At 39.6% G+C, this 22,797-nt stretch overlaps 1 protein-coding gene across 2 annotated transcripts in view; it reads left to right on the top strand.

Annotated features, from left to right (window-relative positions):
* The first annotated feature begins 61 nt into the window (after nt 1–61).
* The window catches only part of USP13 (ubiquitin specific peptidase 13), a 52,233-nt gene continuing 29,497 nt past the window's right edge, over nt 62–22,797 (top strand). Inside the window, exons 1-3 of one of the 2 annotated variants that reach the window (XM_085301220.1) lie at nt 62–266; nt 11,566–11,691; nt 15,819–15,879. In XM_085301220.1, coding sequence (XP_085157346.1) covers nt 111–266; nt 11,566–11,691; nt 15,819–15,879 — 343 coding nt within the window. In that variant the 5' untranslated portion in view covers nt 62–110. The remainder of the gene's footprint in view (nt 267–11,565; nt 11,692–15,818; nt 15,880–22,797) is intronic. The other variant, XM_085301221.1, reaches the window with a different exon arrangement.

A 22,797-nucleotide genomic window follows, 5' to 3' on the forward strand; every position in this document is an offset into this window, starting at 1 on the left:
TGGAGTAAAAATAGCGTCTGCGCTTCCCTCCCCCCGGCTCCCTGCCCCGGGCCCCGCTGCCCTCCGCCGCCGCTCGCCGTCGGCCGGCCGGAGGGAGCGAGCGAGTGAGCATGCAGCGGGCCGCGCTCTTCGGCGGCGGCGGCGATGCGCAGATGGCCGCGGGGGACGTGGGCGAGCTGCTCGTCCCCTACATGCCCACGATCCGCGTGCCCAAGTCCGGCGACCGCGTCTACAAGACGGAGTGCGCCTTCTCCTACGACTCGCCCGTGAGTGCAGCGCGGCCGGCGCCCTAAGCCCTCCTTGCCCCTTTCCTCAGCCTCCCCTGCCCTCGCCCCCGCCTCGGCCGCCCTCGCCCGCGCCCCCCGCGCCGAGGGGCCCCGCGGCCGGGCGTGGCGGCGGCTCCTGGCGGCGCTCGCCCGCTCCTCGGTTTGCTTGGCTTCTGCTCTTCCTCCTCGGGGCGCTGGAGATGCTCCAGCAGAGGCGGAAATGCGGCGTTCTCCAGGAAACTTTCCTACCGCCCGGGAAATAGTTTCTCCTTGTCGAGGGTGTGCGCGCTCTGCCGGGTGTCACCCGCGTTTTTTAGGTTTGCCCCGGGGCAGTAAAAAGCAGAAGCTTTTCTCGTTCTCAGTCGCGTATTTTTGGCTAGGGAAAAAAAAAAAAAAAAAAAAAGCCGGTGGTTTCTTTGCTTGCCAACCGCATCACTGCTTATTCTCCTGCTTAAGATCTTTTTAAGGAAGTCTTCAAAGAAAAGGTTCAACCTGAAAATCAGTGTGAAAGTCTCCCTGAAATACTTTCCCTCACAGGCTTTCAGTTACACCACTGGACTTCAAAGAAGTTGTGTTTTCCCACTACCTTATTTAGTTTGTTTGTAGCTTATTTACTTCTGATACACAGTAACTTTGTATCATGCTATACTWGTCTTGCAAAGCATCCACCAGCACTGCAGCTGCCTGTTGCAGCTGTGGGGCCTTGCTCATTTTCGACTTTGCTGAAAACACTGGAAACCTTAATACGCGAGAAGAGAGGATACTGTGCAAGAAATACTTGTTTAGAAATTAYGCTTTTTAAAGGGAGTTGGGATTTTTTTTGAAGTTGCTTCTCTACATTAAGCTGAGGTTTCTCAGCAGTGGTTGAGCGCTCCGCATTGATGTGAAGTTAAAGTCAGTGACAGCAATCTAAAGGAAGCCCAGCATTTACGTGACAGGATAGTCAGAGAAAGATATGTTTGAGATGTTTTTTTGAGTACTTTCTCTCTCTCTCTCTAATATTTCCCTCAAACGCAAAAAATCAAAATCAGTTTCAAAGGTGACTCAGCTGTCTGGTGCTCATCATGTCTTGTTGAACAGAGGTTATTTTTACCCGCGCTCTTCAGATCTCAAGTGTCACCTAGCAGCCCTGACTGTACTACGAGGCGATCTGATTAAAACTGCCAAATCGGACTCTACTGCAGGGGCCYTAATTGCATTATATACTAAATAAGGTTTGGGGGCTGTGGTAGAAATCGATATACTACAATCTTTTCTTCAAATTTCTGCTTGGAAAGACACTAGAAATAATAGTTTCTTCTTGGCTTCTTGGACCTTATGRTTTATGAAAAGTTTCTTTTAACCAGTAGAAAGGAATATAAATTCTACTACAAATTAAAAAGCATTAATTAACACCTCACCCCCCAACAAACATCAAATAAAAACAGGAAAAACTTTTGTTTTCAGCAAAACAATATATTTGAGCAAAACATAAAAGCATTTGRGTGAAGTTCAAATAAACATAACAACAATTATGTATGAACAAAGCAAAAGGAGCTGGAATCATCAGGTATGATTTAAAAAAAAACCTGTTTCATCCCATTCACTTTACTGGGAAGAGATTTGGGTTTTTGAAAGTGTTACCTTCAGCCATTAGAGATTTTTTGCTTACAGGTATTCATTAGGTGTCAAAGGCTCTGACTGAATCCATGCAGTATCAGTAAGAATTACATTAGGCTCAGTTTCTATTATCTAGTTTTCTGCAGCTTTTCAGCTGTACTGGTCTTAGTTGGGTAAAAAACTTGTCTCAGATAATTTATTTATTATTCCTGTGTAACAGACATTTGGGTAATGCTTCTAGCATAGCTGATTCTGAAGGACAAATGTGTGCTTTTGGGGGTAAAACATAATMAGTTAAAAATTTGAAAAGAGCAAAACTTTATCTTACAGTTGTCTATCCAGAGTGAAGGTGAAAGAAGGATACAGACAGATTGTTCCCCTGGCTAAAAGAAGGTGTTTATCTCAGTATGCTTTGTATTAGATTGGCTTAGTGACTTATTTTCCTAGGTCAACTATGTATAACCTAGACAGCAACTTCCTATCTAAATGTCTGCCTCGTTTTGAAAGACATGCATTTTTTTTTCTCCCATATAACGTTAAAGCAAATGATCAATGTTAAAAACACATCCTCTGGGATTTATTGTCAATAGTAAAACTCTAGACAACTTTGTAAACTGAGGAGGTGTTTTTTGTTGCCAGCTTATTTCTCAGTATTTCCTCACATCTTTTCRTTTTGCTGTTTCAAATATGTTCTTTGTTACATTTGTAACTTCAGCGCTGCTCTGTTCAGAATCAGCTCAGTGCAATGTGTTTTGTTTGTCACTTCTCTTCAATACCAGATTTATTTCAGTAGTCTGTTTCATTAATGCCATAAAATTGTCTCTCAAGTTTTACCCTTGATTCTTTTTCTCCAGATTCTTTTCCTGAGTATTCTGGCATCTAATACTTTTGTCAATTAATTTTTATATATACTTTTCTTAAGTAACGTACCCAGCATCTCTAGGCTGGAGTCTCTCTGTCTGTAAAATTCGTRTATTATTACCATTCCTCGCAAGAGAGTATTGCGATCTTTAAAATACCCATAGATCTGACAGCATTCAGTGTATTAGGGTAGAAAGTGCTATTATTATAGAGAATTATTCCTCAACAATTTTGAAAAACACCAGGAGGAGTGGGATAGTCAAAACCGGAGTTATTTGGTYAAGGGGTGCCAAAGAAAATGAGGTACTGTGTGTGAGTGGCTTGATCTTTTAGTTCTTGTTGCATGAATTTAAATGTGCTGCAGTATGTTGCTTTTGCAGAGTTTTTTGTTAGTCTGTCGGTGTTTCTTCTTGTTCAGATTTAACTAGTATAGTGTCACTGAAGATCTACGTTCTAGCAGATAGAGGCAGTTTCACTCTTYCTTCTCAACATCCATTGACTCACCGTTTTCTTTCAGTAAGTTTTAAATCTTWCTTCCCTGAACAAAGATCTGAGAATGATGGAGACTTTGAACTGTGCTACAAAGAGTGTCACTGGTTTTGAGATTTCAGAAGTGCGAGCATAGGAGAGGTATAAGTGGATATTCAGTATATTTTTTTTCCACGTGGATTAACACTAGCATAATGATCTTCTTGGAAAAGTAGTATTGTTAAAAGGGCCAGTAGATAAATGAGAAAGTCAACTGAATGCTTTTCTGAAATCTGAAATTAATGTTCTTAGATTTGGTCTATTTCCATCAAAATATACTAGGGTGCGTTTCCAGGAAAGTCGGAAGGAACAGGAGGAGAGTTTTTGTGCATTTGAGAGCCCTATCGATGGTTTTTAGTTTGCTAGTCTTAGAAAATTAGAAAATGTGCCTTCATACGACTTATTTTTTCAATTACTCTCTTTTTTTAGTGGCTTCTAGAAAAACTGTTTTCCTGATGAGGGCTTCTACTCCAATTAACCTTTGATTCTTTATACTGCAATTCAGAAGGGAAGGAAGGTAGCCTACAAACACAAGCAAGGCCTGGTGTGAGTATTGCTCCCTCTAGTGACTGGCCCCAGAAGCTGTAATAACCTACCGCTTTCTGACAAACTGAACGATGGATGAAATCCTGTACTTCTCATTCTTGAGAGCTGATGTACTGTCCCTTCTGGTGACGATTTTTTTTTTTTTTACCTGAATCTGTGCTGCTCTGATACAGGTTTCTTCTCTCTGTTATTTTGTCAGCTATGACCTCTCTTCCTTTGTTGGCAGCTGAACTTGACTTTGTATTGTTCAGTAGAACATGGGAAGCAGAAAGATTGTATTTACATAATCTTTTGTCCACTGCGGAGCTTGTTATCTATACAGAAGTACAGATTCAGTGGGAAATTCCACCTTTAAATGGGATCCCTTTCCCTAAAACCTCYGATCATTTAAGACCAGACATATCAGAGGGAGAGATGATTGCAGAAAAGGGGGTATGAATTAGAGTATAAAAACAGCTTATGTGCAGACTATGCGTGTRGATGTGCTCTGAAACACTCCCCAAGAAGGGCACTGGATGTTACAACTGCAGCACAGGTTGTGAGTCCAACACAGCTATAAGATCAAGCAGTCTAGTTTCTGTAGATTACAGGATTGTGTTTGTTCGAGCAGCTTAAAACTTGGCCTAATGCTGCTGGAAAATCTTGCTGCTTAGAAAAGCTTCCTGTGTGGATCTTGCTAACTTCATTTTTGTGGCTTACGAAATTTGTAGTGGTTATGCTAGGACAATTCCCAAAGGCTAAACTGTGCTAATGCTCTGCTGTTTATCAGTTGAAACTTAAATCCTTGAGAGTTTGTAGTGTGTAATGGACATCAGTGACCATGCTGTATGTAATTTTCTGGCAGTAAATACATCCTCTCTGGCTATTCCTTTGGCCAATATTTCTTGAAGAAAATTAGAAAGTCGCTGGGCCTCTGTTTGGGAAGGATAGGCAGGGATCTTGTTTATATTGATGGGATAGGAGGAGCAGTGAGGAGAAAAAAAAGAAAGAGGATTGAATACACTCAGGCAAATTGAGTATTCCGGGCAAATCATTTTGTCCTAGTTGCAAAATAACCTCCAAATTATTTATACAGTGAATTTCTTTTTGGTGAAGTCTGATGGGTGGGTTCGTTGCAGGCTGAGACTGCACTAGGACACTAAGGTTAACTTAATTGTTACTGCTGTTTCCGGTCTTTGAAAGCTAGAGAATCATTAAATTGGTAACGGTTGTACTTACAGTTGTTCACAAAGAAGAAAATATCATGCAGCTTTGAAAAACAACCAGGATGTGTTTGCATAGTACACTTCCATGGGTTTGATCTAAATCTGGATCTATTTGGCCTTTCTCTCCATTTTCATGACTGGCTGAACTTTAGCTAACTTGCTGTTACCAGAGTAATGATGGGCTGGATTTTTTTGGGTAGTGGTGACGCTTTGATAGTAAGATACCTGTAGTACTGGAGAGTAGATTCAGAGATGCAGATGAGCGGATAACCCATCTGGAACTCTGCTGAGTCTCTGTGGAGCACCCTTATGTTTCTTGTGACCCCTTCTGTTCTGGAAACACAGTGTTGGCTTTGTGATCAACAGAACTGTAGAACTAGGGCTCTGCATAATGCAAAAAATCATCAAACTATCCCTAAGGTGCCACGGAAGCAGTACGGGTGGCACTACTTGAGTTGCAGTATTAAGCTTGAGCTAATTGCTGGGTGTAAGTTCTTTATTCCTTGGTGTAGGTCACAAGTACCCATGACCTCATGTTAGCTTTATCGTCACATCCGCACGCTTACCTTGAAGCCTTGTTGCTGCTGCTGTGAATGTGACTTGTACATGGCACTGCTTCAGAATGATGTGTGTCTTGGACTGGAGTCCTGTATGGCTTGTGTACGTAAATGACATCTAGAGCCATGTCTTAGGATGGTGGTTTGGTTTCATTTTACTGTCTGGCTCACCCCTGTGGCTTTTTTCTGCAAATGAAATATTGTAAATGCTGCACTGGATTGGACTTGTGTCCGTGTGCCCATAAGAGTGTCCAGTGTCAGAAGCTACAAGGGAAAGAACAGATGCCTTTGTTAAGCAATCATGAAATAATATTCTCTTAGGGAAATATCCTGCATAATGCCTAGTAAGTAGCATTTAACCCAAGACTTTGAAGGTTTTAAACTTAGCAAAACTCCAATATATTTGTTATAACTTTATCTGGTTTTCCTCATAACATCTGAACCCTGTAGAAAACATCACTGAAATCAAAAACAGATCAGGACTTTCTTCAAGCTGTTCAGTATTTTGCAAACTGCTATCACAACAATGTGACAAAATACTAACTTCGATATTTGTTTTCCCCCTTTTTAAGGGTGAGGGGAGAAGGGGGCTGGGACTCTATTTATTTATTTATTTTTATTTTTTTAAAAAAAACTTGCAGCTAGAAGTCTAGTTACTGGAAGCCCTGTTCTTTTTTTCCCTCCTGCAAAATCATTTGTGCTTTCTTTTTCTGCCTGACCCAGCTCTTCTTTTCCTGTGTCTTCTCCTTCACCAGTTCCAATAATTCATGACTCCTTTTCACTATTTACATATTTTTTAATGCCAATACCTGTGTATGTCTGTCTGTCTTTTTTTCCTAATTTTGTTGTTTCTCTCTTCTCTTCTTCTTTGCCAGGTGCCCAGTTTTACCCTCTTCTTACTATTCATTTTCTCCTTTTCCTTTTTTTTCCACTATTGCTTTCTTGCCACTTCTGGGTGAACAGGTACAGTTGCCTAAAAGGCAAACTTATGCCCGCATTCAAACTCCATAGTCCTTTTGAGTGTGACTAGATAGATTCTTGGCCTTCAGCAGCCACTCTGCAGGCTGATTCTTCCCCCGCCCCCGAAGGAAGCATTACTGTATTTGTATTTGTTGTGGTGGAAGCTTGGAGGTGGACTATCTCTTGTGCCAAGGCAACCTCTTTGTGTTCTTGCATTCAGTCAGTTGTTTTTTTTTTTTTTTTTTCTCGTTTCACTGTAGGTAGTATTGGTGCATGAGAGATACAGGCTTTCTTTTTATTCTACATGGTAAATTATGTCTTGTTCAGACAAATATTCATAGCTGAAACTTACTATCTTTTTTTTAGCTTTTTGAAGTGTCCTGAAATAAAAGGCCTATAACTTAATCATGCTATTGCAGGTTTCAAAGCAATATGTGTATTTTAGGAATGTTCCTGTAACTTTTCAAATACATTAAAGATTGGATTGTAGTTATACAACAGGAGTCTTATGGCCACCACTATATTAATAATATTGATTACTGATGAACAGTACTCTGAATAGAGCTTAGAGTAGCTCTGCAGGACCACTGTTTTTTGTCAGGACACATTTCTATGAAAACATATTGCAGAATGCAGAGGTTCCAGGGACCGACCCTTTGTCATAATTAGATATTATCTGTGATGGGATGAACAAACTGATAATTCTTTATATTTGGAGTATAAAGACTCATGAAGACTAGAGTTACTATTTTACTCCCTTCACTGATACCTTTATTAGTAAATTTTACTATCGCTCTGGTGGATCTAAAGGAAATGGCTGTGCTATACCCAAATCTGTAACTGATTGCCCTGTTAGTAGATACATCGCTGCAGTAGGTCTTTTATAAAATCATTATTGTCTGAGCACATCAGGAACTGAAAATGCTAAACCCTACATTTCCCTGAGGGAACTAAATTACTTGGGGACTGGTAATGGGATACTGGTTATAAGTTCAAATCTAGATCAAGTTAGTTGTGTTTGAAAGCTGTTAGTGTGTGGTTCCATGAACGTGTGTGAAGTGAGATGTTGATCTCACTCAGTTTCATTGTGAGCTGGTGTTTGTGTTTGCCAGACCTCTCATTCACCAGCTTCTTTGCTCTATTTTTCCCTTCAAGGCCTGAKAGGAAGTGACTGTCATATTCTAGCATTCTGTGGATTCCTTTTCCATTTGCTTCCTCCTCTTAGCTTTGCAAAGCATAACATATTATCAAAATAAGTAAAAAGAGCCTTTTTTTTCCTTTAATTTCCTCTCTGGTGTGAACAGTATGTCTCCCTATCTATTAAGAAAGTGCTTGGTATACTGTGGCTGGGACTATTCAAGTAGCAAAAAATGAGAAGAAATGCAGTGATCACATTTCCTTCTGCTTGGAGGGTAAGAAGACTAGTCTACTTGTGAGTTGGATGGGATTTCTGTGTAGAGATTATGCCCTGTAAACAGAGCAGTAAGTACAAGCTAGTGCCTTAATAATGTCTTGGGACTGGAGTTGTAAGAGAAAACAATGTCTATACATTGCTCTATCCTGAGCCTCATATTAAGCCCACTACATGCTGAGGTGAGAGAGAAAAGAATGCTAAAATGCCTACTTCTGTGTCTCAGGACATGAAGATATGTTTTCTGGCATAAAATAGGGTCCTTGGTACTTTAGATAAGTTGGCTTTCTCCACCATGAACATTTGCACATTTTTAAAATGAACATCAATTGCACAGATTTACATGCTATAGCTATGTAGAAATACTGTTCCTTCTAGACCTGGTTGTATTTTCAATTGGGTTAAATTCACCAGCACAAAGCCTGTCTTAGATCACAGTCAAGTGTACTTAGAACACCAAACGTGCGTGTAGTCCTTTCTGCAGCCTTGTGCGAGGGTGGCTTTTTTAAATGGTGGAGAGCCTTTGCCCTTGTTTTGCTGTGACCTTTTAGGCTTTTGAACATTGTGTCCACTTCTTTGCAGGTTGGCTGAAAGCAGAGCCTGCTTGCTCTCTCCAGGAGAAATAACTGTTTTGTTAGTAACCACAACCAACTTACTCAGATTCTACATTTAGCTTGTATACTGAAAGTGTCAGATTGTTGTCAGAGGCTGCTTATCAGAAAAAAGTTTTGTGCTGTCCTGGGTTCCTTCCAAAGAAAGAGAATGGTCTCTAAGAAAACAAAATTGTAAACAAAGTTCCCGAGACACCTGGTCTGACAATACAGTGTGTAGGTTTTTTTTTTATTATTTTTATTTTTTATTATAAGCTGGATATCTACAGGGTTCTCTTGTAGAGGAAACATCCTTGACTTTTTCAGAGAAGGAGGTAATACATGATAGATTGGAATACAGGATGTAAAAGCAGAGAGGCAGGGTGTTACTGGTCTTAAACCAGATAAATATGTCTAAGTGTGTGTGGACTTTAAAATATATATATACTGTATTTTAAACATTATTGTATATTGTATACATTTTAAATACCAGATTTTTTTTAAGTACTTTATTACTTTTGAGCACAATTGTAGATATTGACTTTGTTCTGAAGGCTTAGAGAATTTCCAGTTTAAAGGAGCTGTTTTTTAAATAGAATCTTGGGTGTTGTGTAGATCAGAAATGAGATGACTAGATAGTTTATTATTCACTCTAGAGAGACCATCACTGTGGTATCTAGATGCTGATTGAATGACTTCACGGTATATGTTAGCTCTGAATGACATATACTCTAAACCCTTGCTTCAGTTCACAGATTTGAATCCTGGAATGCTCAGTTCAACTTTTTGTCCTTTTGAGGTAGGTTAAACAAGGTTTGCATGGTTCATTACATGTTTGTCATTCAGCTAAATCTAAAAAGCCAAAGCTCATCTGTTTTGGCTCACATTGAGAAAAACAGAAGTGACAGGGATACTTTCTAGTCCTGCAATCAAATGTCATTGTCTGATCTCTCCTTTTTTTCCTATCCTCTCCCACCTCTGCTGGTTCTTGTTCTGTTCCCCAGTTCCATGGGTTCTGCTTGCCACTGCAGAAGTACCATTATTTACTGGTGTTTAAGAGCCAATTCTTCAGTCCTGGCTTTAGCCGTATTGATACAAATGAGCATGTCTTAATAAATAGCACTCATGTATGGATGAAGGTGGCAGGTCAGCTGGAAGTTTAGATTCCTTCAAGTTTTACGATCAGTAAATAAACTCAGTACAGTCTTTAAAAAGAGTTGGGGAGAACTAACTAGGTTTAGTATGGCAATTCAAGCCTGATTTTTTGGGGTCAGTATTGGGAGACAACAGACTTCTCAGGCCTCAGCTGGTTTGTGTCTGCTCTTAAATGAGCAAGAACTACTTAACAATCAGCCCTTCAGCCTCCCCCGCTGGAAAAGAAGGGACCTGTGAATAAGGTGCTGGTTAGGAAGGTGGTGGAGAGCTGCCTGTCGTCTGCTGTTTGTTCCAGTCCAGGTTTGGAGAGAGCCTAATTCATGTGATGTCTGCTGTGGCGAGATGGGCAGCTCTGTGCTCACCCTGAGAGAGAGGACTGGCTGGGGTCAGAAAAAGAATAGAAGTTGCTGCCTTCCAAAATTTTGGAGAAAGATACTTTYAAGGTGGCTTTTAAGTATCTTTTATGTATCACAGTATGGGATAGTACCCTGTCAAAGTTGTTGGTTTTGCACACATCTGGTGACTTGCACTATTCTGTGAGCCTTTGAGTGACATTTAGTTAGTCAGATGGTTTCTAAAGTAATTTGGTGTTTATATTTCCTACTTATGGTTTTGATTGCTGTTTGTTGGTATATARAATCTTGCTCTATATGCCATTGTTGCTGTAACAATTTTCAGTCAATACATAATTGCATATATATTCCGAACAAATGTCTTTTAGAAACTATTGGTGATTTGTAATGGAGATCCTGATTTTTTTATTATTTTATTATTATTTTTTTCCCTAAGGTGCCTGTAGATGAGTTCAGCTCATGTTGTTCTTGGTGAATTGAACATGGGATATTCTGTACTGTCCACAAACAAATTCACAATAGAGGGAAGGTCACAGTGCTTCTGAAAAGCTCATTCTTTGTTATGCACCATCTCTTCAAAACAATGTGCACTAAAGAGGGCTTGAAAAATTGATCCAACACCTATGGACCCTGTGACTTAATGTCCTGCTGGCAGTCTGAATGATGTAGGAGAGATCTGGCAGTGATTAAAAGAGCAACTATCTGATAACAGCCAGCATCAACACCCAGCTTTTGGGAGAGCAAAAAGTAATGGGATTCCTGCCAGGTTATGTTACCAAAATGTCAGCCTTTGTAACGAATACCAGGAATATGTATCTTTATATTTCCTTTGTAGGGCACTTGCCTCCAAGCCCTCTGATTGCATGGGTAGAGCGAATCTCTGATAGATACTGTAAAATGTTTGCAAAATACTTAGTTTCCTTGTTACCCAGTTTTAAGAGCTGTGAGGTCACTCCTGAGATTTTTGCAAATAATTTTTGCAGATAAGATTGTGATCTACAGCAGAAGCTGTGTCTGAATCCCCAGACCACCAGTTCTGCACTGCTTCCAATTTGGACTGTTACTCTTGCAATCAAGTAGCCCCAAAAGTTTTACCATTTCGAAAAAATGTTTATGTTTCATTGTTTCTATGCCTTACAATTTTCTGTGCCTACAATTCCCTCATGGATTGAGCACTCAAGTGGAATTTTTCAAGACCAAGTTTAARCCTCCAATTCAGACACTCATTTACCTATAGTTTTAAAATAACCAATTTCAATGAGTTGCTATGTGCTATGATACGATGTGGAAGGTTTTTAGAGGGCTGTTCTATGAAACACCTTCCCTAAGGTGCCTGTAGATGAGTTCAGCTCATGTTGTTCTTGGTGAATTGAACATGGGATATTCTGTTCTGTTCTATGAAAGTTGTGTTTTAAGTTCTTGGTTGATAACAGGCAGCGTATGCAATTCTTCATTTTTTTTCTCCTGCTTGCTGACCTCTTCCTATCATGTTCATTTCCTTTTCTGCTGTAACTGTTTGTGTCATTCCTTTTAGGATTCTGAAGGAGGCCTCTATGTGTGCATGAATACATTTCTGGGATTTGGAAGGGAACATGTTGAAAGGCATTACCAGAAAACAGGACAGTGTGTATATATGCATCTGAAACGACACGTGATAGAGGTGAGATTTGTGTTTTCCCAACTAACTACCTCAGGCAGTTCTTGGGTCTCTTTTGCTTGTTTAGATGACATATTTTGGACATAGAACAAATTTTGAATGACAGAATTGAACATATTTGTACTTGGGGTTGCCTATCCAATTCAGATTCTTGGATCCCATCCTATTATACAGTTTTACTTCTGAGCTGAATCACAAGCTTTAAAGGACCAGTTCTTAAAGGCAGCCTTGTTGCCCAAAGATGCAGGTAGTTGGCCCGCTTCTACTGATTCTTTACTACATGCTTCCAAATGTTATATACATTGTATGTAGCTAAGTACTTTAGCAACCTGCCTTTGAAGTGTAGATTTATTGGTTTTGGTTCAGATTTGGCTGGAAGCTTCTGAGGCTTTTTTTTATGTGAGGTTTCAGCTCAGGGTGATGGGATTTCTTTTCATGTTAAGATTTAAATCACAAGCCTTAGTCCCAACCTGGCCTGTGATCTAAAATGGCTTAATTTGATACTGGATTCTAGGTCCAGACATTGCCTTCAGACAGTGTTACATTCCCACACGTGGATATATACGTACAAACTTCATGTTCACTGTTCTTCTATAGTATTATTGCATATTAAGAATAATTTTTAACTAGCGTTTCTTAACATGCTTCTCTGTGATTTGTCTGGTGTCTTTAAGCTCTTACAGATTTCTGATCTGAGCTATATGAAAGGCACTGGGTTTGCTTCTGGTTCATTCCCCTGTGAGCTCTGTGTCTTTTGGCCAGTTAGAAGCCCTAAAATAGCTGCTCGGATTGGGACAGACTATTTACATTATACCGTGATGATTCCCTTGGGTAGTGAAGGCCCTGGTGCCCTGATGACTTACTTTATTTCTAGTAGATGACTATTCATATTTTATCTGATGAATTATGGTTAGGCAGATTACATGTCCCCCTAGTTGGAATTGTTGGTGGTGTTTGTTATATTTTAAATTGTCTCTCCTTGTAAGAGTGATAACTACATTTCCTTCACATTGTTAACTCCTAAGTTCTTGTACAACCCTGTCTAGTTTTAACAAGAATTCTGAATGAATTTAGCAGTCTTGAAGGATGATATCTCTGATTAGAGACAGGTGGGCAGAAATTCTGTCAGGATTCGTTGTATACGAATTTCTTCCGGTATTGGTCATTCAAATTGACCTGGGAAGTAAACTAGGACTAAAATGAGGCCTTGAAAACCCTTTTCTGGGTAAGGATTGGACCGAAGAACTCCAAAAGGGAGAAACAAATACACTGATTGTTGTTCAGTGTTCAAGTACAGCTTCAGTTGGCACTAGTTCAGTGGACCCTATTTTTCTTGTGAATTGTGATGTAGCAGAGAGGCATGATGTGTATGTGTGTGTTGGGGGGTTGATATACTGATGCACTAGATCACATGGTGTGAAAAAGGCTCTGACTACACACTACAGGTGAGGATTTTGTCATCTAATATGGGCCATAGATAGGATTCCTCATATGGTAGCTGTGGATATTGGTTACTATGACTGTTTGCCTCTTTCTCGCTATCCACTTTTCTTCTGGGCAATGTGAATCATCAGGCCTTCGCTGAAGCAGTCTTTTGAAGGGCCTGGCACATGATAATCGTACTTCTTTTTAAGCCAAGCTTTTGATGGTGTATGATACAGTAAAGCCAAAGGCATTGGGTGTACTGTCTTGGGATTCTTTTGGCTGGGCTGCTAATCTAACTTGTGGTTCCCTTGGCGTTGCGCTTGCAGGACGCAATGCATTGCTGCAGAAATCCTTGTTTGCTTCCAAAGCTGTTTGGAATAAATGTCAGTTATGTATCCTGTCACAATTTAGTTAGAAAACAAGGGTCAGATCTTCAATCCTTTGGCTTAAGTAGAGCTACAGTGTCTGCCAGCAGCAGATCAGCACCAGAGATATATGCTCAGTCATCAGAAATGTCTGCTAGAGCAAGTTATGGAGCCCCCTCTGGTAATTTATTATTATTATTATTATTATTTTAGCATTTCACTTTTCTGAATTTTGAAATCCACTGCTCTCTTATAGTATATGACTGTTGGTTTAGCTTGGTGCTGTAGTGATACCTCAGGCCCTGTTGAAAACACTGGACAGAGCAGCATGGAATTTACTGCAGTGGTGGGTTCCCAGATATTATACAATGGTAACTGTGTTATAAAAATATTGCAGACAATGCAGTTTATGGAAATGTAAAACAGGACAACTGACACCTTGTATGAGAAACATCGCAAACAGAATCTAATACCAAAGCTGATGTATTTTGCAGACTCCCATTTCCTGCATGTGTTTCRTTGGTTGGTTAGAGTTCCTCCTTTAGTGAATGAGGAATATGTTCAGTGTGTTGTCTAACAGGTGGAGAAACTGAGGCTAAAACTGTCAGGTCCTGATTTTTTCAGGAATATCATTCTAGTTTAGAAATACTCAACAATTTGGAAAGTCAAGCTGACACATTTAATGTTAGACTGTCAGTTACAGGAACACTCCATGTGAATGTTTCTTCTTTGAGACTTCTGTTCTCAGTGACTTTCCTAGAGTCATCAGAATTCAAATGGAGCTTTTCGGAATTGAAAACAATATTTTTTAGTTACGAAGCTTTGATCCTGGGGTTGTGTATATTATATTTGTATTTATATTCAATTTATACTGTATCTTGATGCTACTGCTTTAGAATAAGAAAAGATGCTTGACTGATCTCTTTCCACTTATTAAATTCCAGTGTAATTTTTTTTAAAAATGTTTTGTTTGTTATTTTCACTTTGAGGAAAATGATGTATCTTTGTAATGCTGGCATTGCGTCCCTGACTCCCTTTCTGTAGGGTTCATCTGAATGGATAATAGTTTTTGTTCTTAAGTGCAGCCAAGGACTGTTAATTGGCATCTGCTCTTTCTAAGAATGGAAAAATTTCCTATGGTCTACAAGACCTTACTGATGATTCAAGCAATTTGCTTTGGCCAAAGCTTTATTTACGTGGTGAAGGGAACCACCCAAAATATCTGACCCTTTCATCTACCGAGGAGCAGAGGCACACATGAACTTTCCCTAGGCTGACAGGTTCTTGGCTGGTTTCTCTCCACCTGTTGTATCCCAATATTATTTANAAAAAAAAAAAAAAAAAGAAGAAGAAAGAAAAGTCACCTAACAACCTAACCACTTACACTAACATTATACAATATGTAATAAATTATGTTAATGTTATAGCTACAGAGGCTTATTTAGTAATTTGATTTAATGACGCATGTTAATGAGCGGCTTAAAAAGACAGCATGTAATAGTGAGTGCAATGACTTACATGTCTGCTCAGCTACTTGCATTTTGCCTAGTAGTTTGAGATACTTGGAACTGAGAAAGTGATGCTTGAAACTGAGTGTCAGTGGAATGCATGAGAAGTTATCATCTCTTGCTGTGTAGTTTAGCTGTTTTTTTTTTTTTTTTTTTTAAAAAAAGAACTGTTGCTTGGGTTTTGCCAGGTTTCCTCCATATTCTCTAATACTAACAGAGTGTGATCATAACTTGGGCTGATATTAATGGAAGCAGGCTTAGATTCTGACTGATGGGGAATTTCTTTCTGCATAGAAGAAAATTATCTGAGCTAAGGGATCAGAGTGAAGTCATACCAGAAATTAATTGTGGAGTATTGAATCTTTTATGCCCCCCCCTTTTTTTTTTAATCTAGCTTTAGTCATTACGAAATACTGTAGTCATCTAGTGGTGGAAGGTGTGAGTGGTACTCCATGTCCCATATTGATAACAGGACAGCTGTCACCCATGATCACCAGTAGACATGCTCTGCTTAATTGCTAGTAAAGGAAAGTAAAAGGATTCAGATGATGGCTTACTTTCTCGCTCGTTAAGGGTGTCAAGCAGTGGTGAGTCAAGTCTCATTGTCAGAGATGAATGAAGAGAATTTGCATTTTTTCTCAATAAGGGCTGTCATTTATTATAGGGATCATGAACAGATCTGTTTTGCCTCTTAGAAATGGTGATGATATGAAGTTGTGGCTGATTCACTTTTGTTTTACTTGATGGATATTTAATTCTCTCTCTCTCTCTCTCTCTCTCTCTCTCTCTCTCTCTCTCTCTCTCTCTCTCTCTCTCTCTCTCTCTTTTTCAGAAGGTACCAGGGGCATCTGGTGGAGCTTTACCAAAAAGGAGGAATGCTAAGCTATTTTTAGGTATTGTGAACAGCTGCATTTGCACAGTCCCTTCCTGACCATGTCTGCATGCATGCTTGGGTTCTGTCCACCATCGTGTTTGGCTTTGGGGCTCCTTGTGGGTTTTCTTTTTCTGTTTTTTTTCTTTCTTTTTCATTCTAGTTTTTAAAGTTTGTCCAAACAATAAATAAATATTAGGAATTTTGAWGTGTATTTTGAAATATGTGTACATATTAATGAAACATTTTTTTAAGCTAAATTGGCCACTCAACTATTCTCAAGTAGTTTAAAGCTTATTAGATGCTTTTTGATTAGTTCTGTTCCTTCTCTGTTTATAATACTCACATCACACTTTTTTGTTAAAATGTTTATCTGTAGTTAATGCCCTGATACAACAGGGCCCCAAAGTGGCACTGTTCTACTCAGCAGCTGTTCACAGGAAGGGTTGTTTTCACTTTAATGAAGTTATTACACAGGTAAATGCTCTTAAGAGATTGTTCTGTTTTTTCCTGTAATGAACGCAGCAGTACGTATGTCATGATCCTCTCAAGAGTTCCTAYTCTGTTACATCCATCGTTATCCCCTTGCTTTACAGAAAGTAGAGTTTTCTTGACATGTCTCTTTCATCAAAGCCTGATCTTCTTTGGTATTAGTTGATTTAGATTATCTAGGAAACCTAAGGGCCTCATAGATATGGGGTAAATTGCTGGGATGCCTATGTTCTTCATCCCACCACTTCTGGTAGTTTTCTGAGCCTTGCGTTGTTTATTCTTTCTGTACTAACAGCAAATAAGTGAATTTTTCTTCTGGTGATGAAGAGGTTAAATGTTTTCATTGCATTTGCCAGTTCTTATGGCTAGGGGGGAACAATAGCATGGCCAGTCATTGGAATTGCTTTGATCTGTGGAATGTGTCTTTAAGAAGCCCTTGCAGATTGTGATTGATTAAATTGTTGTTGTTAATGTCTGGAGTAAGTTCTGCAAAGAGAGCTGGAGAAAAGAAGTCCTAGTAAGATGGATCATAAACAGATGAAACTCCTTTTGTAGGAAGAAACCATTTAATGAGGAATGAGTCGGCAGATGCAGGTTCTAAATGCCATTTACTGTTAATTTATATTGAAAATAATTTTTCTCACTGGACAATTACTGGTTGGTTTAAAAGCAAAGCTGACTGCAATGCAGCAATGGTTATACAGTGTTAGCAATGTGAGTGTAAACAAGAAGTGTAAAAACACAATCAATTTTTATTCTTGTTGATTTACTGCATACTTTTGAGGCTCATTGTGGCATGCCAGCTTGCGTTGTATGTAGCTAAGTGTCTGTGATATGCCATATTGGAGGAGTTCTTAAATTCCATTCTTGTGTATGAAAATTTTGCTCTCACTGAGTAGAGGTGGTGCAGTAGTTTCAACTGTCTTGATCCTAATTAATTTATGAAGGCAGTGCAGTTTCACTGGGATGGATTTAACCCACTGAACTGTCAGTATTTAATCCAGGACTTCTGGCATCTGATGCATTTGTGAAAATTTATCTCATCTTTAGGCAGATGAGATATCCAGGCATCAGACCTGTTCTGCTGCAGTCATCTCTGCAGTCCCTGCTGCCTGGAAATAAAATGATATCAACTCTCTGCCCTGGTCCTTGAGGTAGTATTTCCAATGTATCCAAGTGCTCTGTATTCAGTACTTTGGATTTACCTCCCCCCCCCATAATTAAAGAACTGAGCAAAGAATTATTCTTGATCACTCATATTTGAGGAAATGAAAGCACATAGTGGTCAGTTATGTTGATTGAGTTGCAAGTGACATCAGAGGTGATTAGCAAAATTTGTTATCTCATCTCTTAACCCACTGGCCATCTCTAAAGGGTTGTTTCCTCACAGGTTCAGAACTGTCTGTCTTCTCATCTCAACTGAATTTTCTAGCTTTCTCTTTCTCACAGTGACCTTGGRGACCTGTGATAGAGGTTTGCACTAAGCTGGCTGTCATTAGCCCACATATAAATATATATATGTATACATGCCGTGTAGGGTTTACTCCATTAGACAAGAATAGGCAATGTTCAATGTTAACTCTGAGATCGCTATGCTTCTAGGTGACTCCATCTGAATAAATCCCAGAAGGCCCAGAGAATTAAGCTTTGTGTACAAAGTCAGTCCAGTTTGGGCATTTGTTGCACTGCTGCTTATAATCCTCTTTGATGTAAGGCTATTAAGGATATTACACCCTTCTTAATCTCCTAGATATTAGGAAAACATCTTTTGGATGCTCATTGATTGGTTTCTAGCACTGCTGCTATCCCGCAAATACAGTAGAAACGTAGGCTGGTTGAGTCAACCCACTATGAGCTTTATTTTTCCCCAAATATTGACAAGTCTGTAGCGAAGTGTATTGTAATGATGAAGAATTAATGTGATTATAAATGATACAGAAAGTGATTAAAAAATGAGGTGACTGATTTTGATAATTGATTTACAAATATCCAGGAGATAAATCTAAAAGTGCTTCTTAATGTGTGCTACTGAGTAACTAAACAAACAGATGAAGTAAATGTTGAAAAACGCAAGACGTGACACACAAGAAGAGAAGCGCTTTGTGTATGTGCACAGTGATGGGGTCTAAATTAGCTGGGGTTTTTTTTGGTTTTTTTTTTTTTTTTTTTTTTTTTTTGAAAAAGTACTCTTGAGATTTAGTGTGGATAGTTCTCTGAAAATACCAGCACAGTGGTCAGCAGCAGCAAAAAATCACATGAAACTTTAGGAATAGAGTGGGTTTTTTTTATTTTATTTTCTATTATTTTGCTTTATAAATGAGAAGCGAACCTGTATTTTGAACAGAGTAACTAGAGCTGCATGCAGTGTCCTTTGTGTGCAGTCTCTCTTGCACACACTCACAGAAGCACAGAATGGGTAAGGTTGGAAGGGACCCCTGGAGATCATCTAGTCCAACCTCCCTGMTGAAGCAGGGTCACCTAGAGCATGTTAGACAGGGTTGCATCCAGGTGGGTTTTGAGTATCTCCAGAGAAGGAGGCTCCACAGCCTCTCTGGGCAACCTGGTCCAGTGCTCTGTCACTCTCTCAGAAAAGAAATCTCTCCCCATATTCAGGCRGAACTTCCTGTGGTTCAGTTTGTGCCTGTTGCCTCTTGTCCTGTTGCAGGACACTACTGAAAAGAGTTTGTCCCCATCCCCTTGACACCCTCCCTTCAGATACTTAGACGTTGATAAGATTCCCCCCACCTCGGTCTTCTCTTCTCCAGGCTAAGCAGGCCCAGCTCTTGCAGCTGTTCCTCATAGGGCAGATGCTCCAGACCACCCCCCCCAGCATATTAATGCTTTGGAGAGTAGCAAGATGAATATAATTCTACGTATAGTGAATGATGCAGGTGATCCTACTAGTGATACCCTTTTCCTTTCTCTGTAATTGAGAATGTCACAGCTATGAAGAGTGTTTATTGTTTGTCTTCTATTTCTTGAACTGAACAGTTTATAGTTTACAAAGTGCTGCTGGAATTCATGATGGTTTAGAGGCTTCAGGAGAAAATGATTTGATCTAAAGACCCAGTCTTCCACTTTCATGTCATACGAATTTGTCCATTGCTTTCAGTGAGAGCAGGGTCAAGCCCAAATTCCTAAGATGACTTTCTAGGGTTTCAAAATCAGTTGTAGGCTTGTTACATCCTCATTCAATTTTCACATTTGTGTTCCCATTCACAGACATAGACATATCCATATGCACAGGAAATCCTGTTTGCAGGTCCTGTCTGGAATCTCCTTATGCCAATATTATTAGTGCGGTCAGTTGGTAACTTGTCTAAATCTGATCTGGGCATGTCCAGGCCTTCCCTTCCCTCCAGCAGGCTGGTTTGCTGTACTCTGTCTTACGCTTCCAGCTGCTGTTTTCAGTCAGTCCAGCAGCAGTGCACTTCTTACTGTCACTAAAGTGATCTGTGAACTGGAGTAAATTTACTCTATTGACTGCTTGCCCAAAATAACGTCAGTCCAGCCTCTGTTTTAATGCCTCTGTTATTTTGCTTTCCCTGTTGTCCTGGCCTCCCAACACAACGTTTGACCTACGACACTTTGTTTTAGTGACCACAGCGTTTACTTGGGACTCTGACTTGGCAGTGTAGAGCTCCTAGTCCCCTAGAAGGGGAACATTATCATATGGACATTCACTACCAAGCTGTCAGCTCTTTAAAAAGATTGCCAACTGATTGGTTGTACTGCAGCAGTCTGAGGTCTTAGAACTAAAGTAAACCCCTTATTGCCCAGCGATTCCTTTACACACAGTGCCTTGGCATCTTGGAAGGCCGTTTTTGTCCAAGAAACAGCCATCTATGAAGCACAGTGAAGCTTCATCGTGTTCAGTGTTACTTGTGCTATAGTTGTTCTTAATCTCATTTTTGTTTTGCAAGTTAATGTTCCCCTGCCCATCTTTTTCATAGTTACTCTTGTTCCTCTGTCAAACTCTGCTCTAGTTTTAAAATCCAAATTTGAAACTCTCAGCAAATAACATATGGTTTGCAGACAACATGCAGGCAACAATGACAATGGCTTTGGGGTGAACCCCTACCTCACTTAGTGTGGACTCCATTGCCTTCTAATGTTGAAGTTATCTGTTTGTATTCATTATATCTAAGCTCATGCTTTCTTGGCTATGTTGGCCCTTGCAGACATTCAGCGAATAGAATGCAGGTGGAACTTCTTGCTAAACTTAGCAGCTGTCAGCACATAGAGGCCAAAGTTTGAAAGAATGAGTAGTTTTAGGATTTTTAGGGTTTTCAACTTGACATCGTTAAGAGGTCTGTCTGACAGTCTGCAAAAGGGATTAGTTTATGTGGTTGTCTGATGTATGAAGAGATTTCAGTCAGTGACCTTAGAAGTCCCTTCTAATCTTATGTACTAGATTTGAACTCTTTTTTTTTTTTTTTTTTAAAGTATTCAGAGTGATAATTGCCAAAACACATTGGTTGCTTTTGTAATTCTGATTCAGAGGGAGGAGATGTATGGAGTAGAAACGTACCAACTTTGCATGGTTGCTTTTAAAATTAGAATTGCCAGTTAAATCCTCATGTTTTTTTTCTGAAACTGTTAAAATGCTGTGCGTATCTTTTTTTAAAATATGAACTGTGATGCTGCCATATTGTCATGTCAGGCATCCAGAATGGCTATGCTGACAGGGTATTATTTTTTTACTTTTCTAATAATCTGAATGGTATGAAGCCTGAGGAGGTAAAAAGGAGCACTCCTCCTCTTCCGTCTGCACACAGAAGGCTGGATGCTCCCAAGTGTGTGATGTCCTTAAATGGCAGAGGATGCGTGCTAATAGGATACCCAGTCCTTCATCTCTRGATTGCTGGTTCAAACCTAGGTCAGGTCGGTAGCGATTAAGTCACTCATCTTGTGAGATGAGATGAAGTTGTGTCTGAATCTCAAACCTAGGTAACAGTATCGTTACTGCATTTATATAGTTGATTGAAAAAATACTAAAAACTTGTGATGCCAATATTATAAAGAAATAAAAATACCAGCAAGTCTTACGCATGTCTACAAATAATGACTGATGTGAGCTGTCCTCAGGTTCCCTCTGGTGGCTGAGCAAAGTGTGTGACTGCAAGCCCTGGAAGAGGCATTTGCTACCTTTAAACCTGTCTGGATATACGCCGAGTTTTTATCCTATTTGAGGAACCTGCACAAAATGAAACCTCTGTCATATTTAGATGATAGTCAGTATTTTCAGATTTGCTGTGCTGGCCACCATCAAATTTCTGGGCACTGGAAACCTCTACRTGATGTATTGCTGTATGTGTCAGCAACTTGAAAGCACACACAAGAGCTTTCAGATGCAGGTATGAAGAACTGCATCTGTTGAGATTCTCTCCTGTTTCAAACCACAAGATGGTAATACAAATTGTGAAAGCAGTCTGAAATAAAGTGAGGTTGATGGTTATTTGTATTATGCTGCAGTAAGGGAAAGGATCCTTATGGAAAAAAATGTTATTCAGAGAATTAGTAATGAGTTAGTTATTCTTCTTTATAAATGCCATTCTTTCAGTATAAACAAAAAGTGTTGCCTTGGTGTCTGTACTCAGCTGATGGGAAGGACATTTGGTCAGTCGCTGTTGAGCAAGAGGTCATAACACCAAAAGCCAGTGATGGTGGGTGTTGTCATCCCTCAGGAGTGGCTGGTAGTGCAGCGAGGTCAAGAATTGAATGGAAACTGGTCTCAGTGTACCTCTCAAGAAGTGCTCTTTTCAGGTCAAGTTAATTTTTTTTTTTTGATTTTAATATAGTTATTTGATCACTTAGGCTGTTCATACTGTTACTGTTCCGTGAATAAATAAAATGCTTAGTTTCCTGAATGGGGCCACTGTCATCTTCACTCCAGAATATAGATTTGAGGTTCCAAGCATTCCATGGGTGCAGTGGTTGCTGCCAATGCTTGTTTAGTATTGAATCACTTATTAAGTATATAGCATGTAGTATATAGCAGCTTTAGCTRTTGTGAATTCGTTTTCTTTCTTGGTCAAACTTTCTTCTACCAGTGACTGTCTAGTATATAGGAATATGCTAGTTCTTCCTTTTCCAGATGTTCCCATCCTTGTCATGTCTCTCCTTGTGGCTGAATCCTGTGAAATATGTCTGGTACAGCATTTTCATGTTTGGTTTTAACTACTTCTGTTGTCCTGGGAGGAACTGACTAAGATTTTAATTACCTCGATCTTATCCATATGGGATAATTATGTTTTTGATAAAGCCTGAGATGTAAACACTCACCATATGGTTTATTTGTATACCTTCCTGGCCTCTTTCTGGGTGGATTTTTTGCTGGACAAGTGTGTTCTCCATTTTAGTTAATATTGCTTGAGTAAAGCTTGTATTTAAGTAAGAAAACCATCCTTGCACTGGAATAAGAGTACTCACAGACACTAAGTCCGAT

This window comes from Rhea americana, unplaced genomic scaffold, assembly GCF_003343005.1.
Source record: "Rhea americana isolate MKP2758 unplaced genomic scaffold, rheAme1 scaffold_174, whole genome shotgun sequence".
In the NCBI taxonomy this organism is placed as follows: domain Eukaryota; kingdom Metazoa; phylum Chordata; class Aves; order Rheiformes; family Rheidae; genus Rhea; species Rhea americana.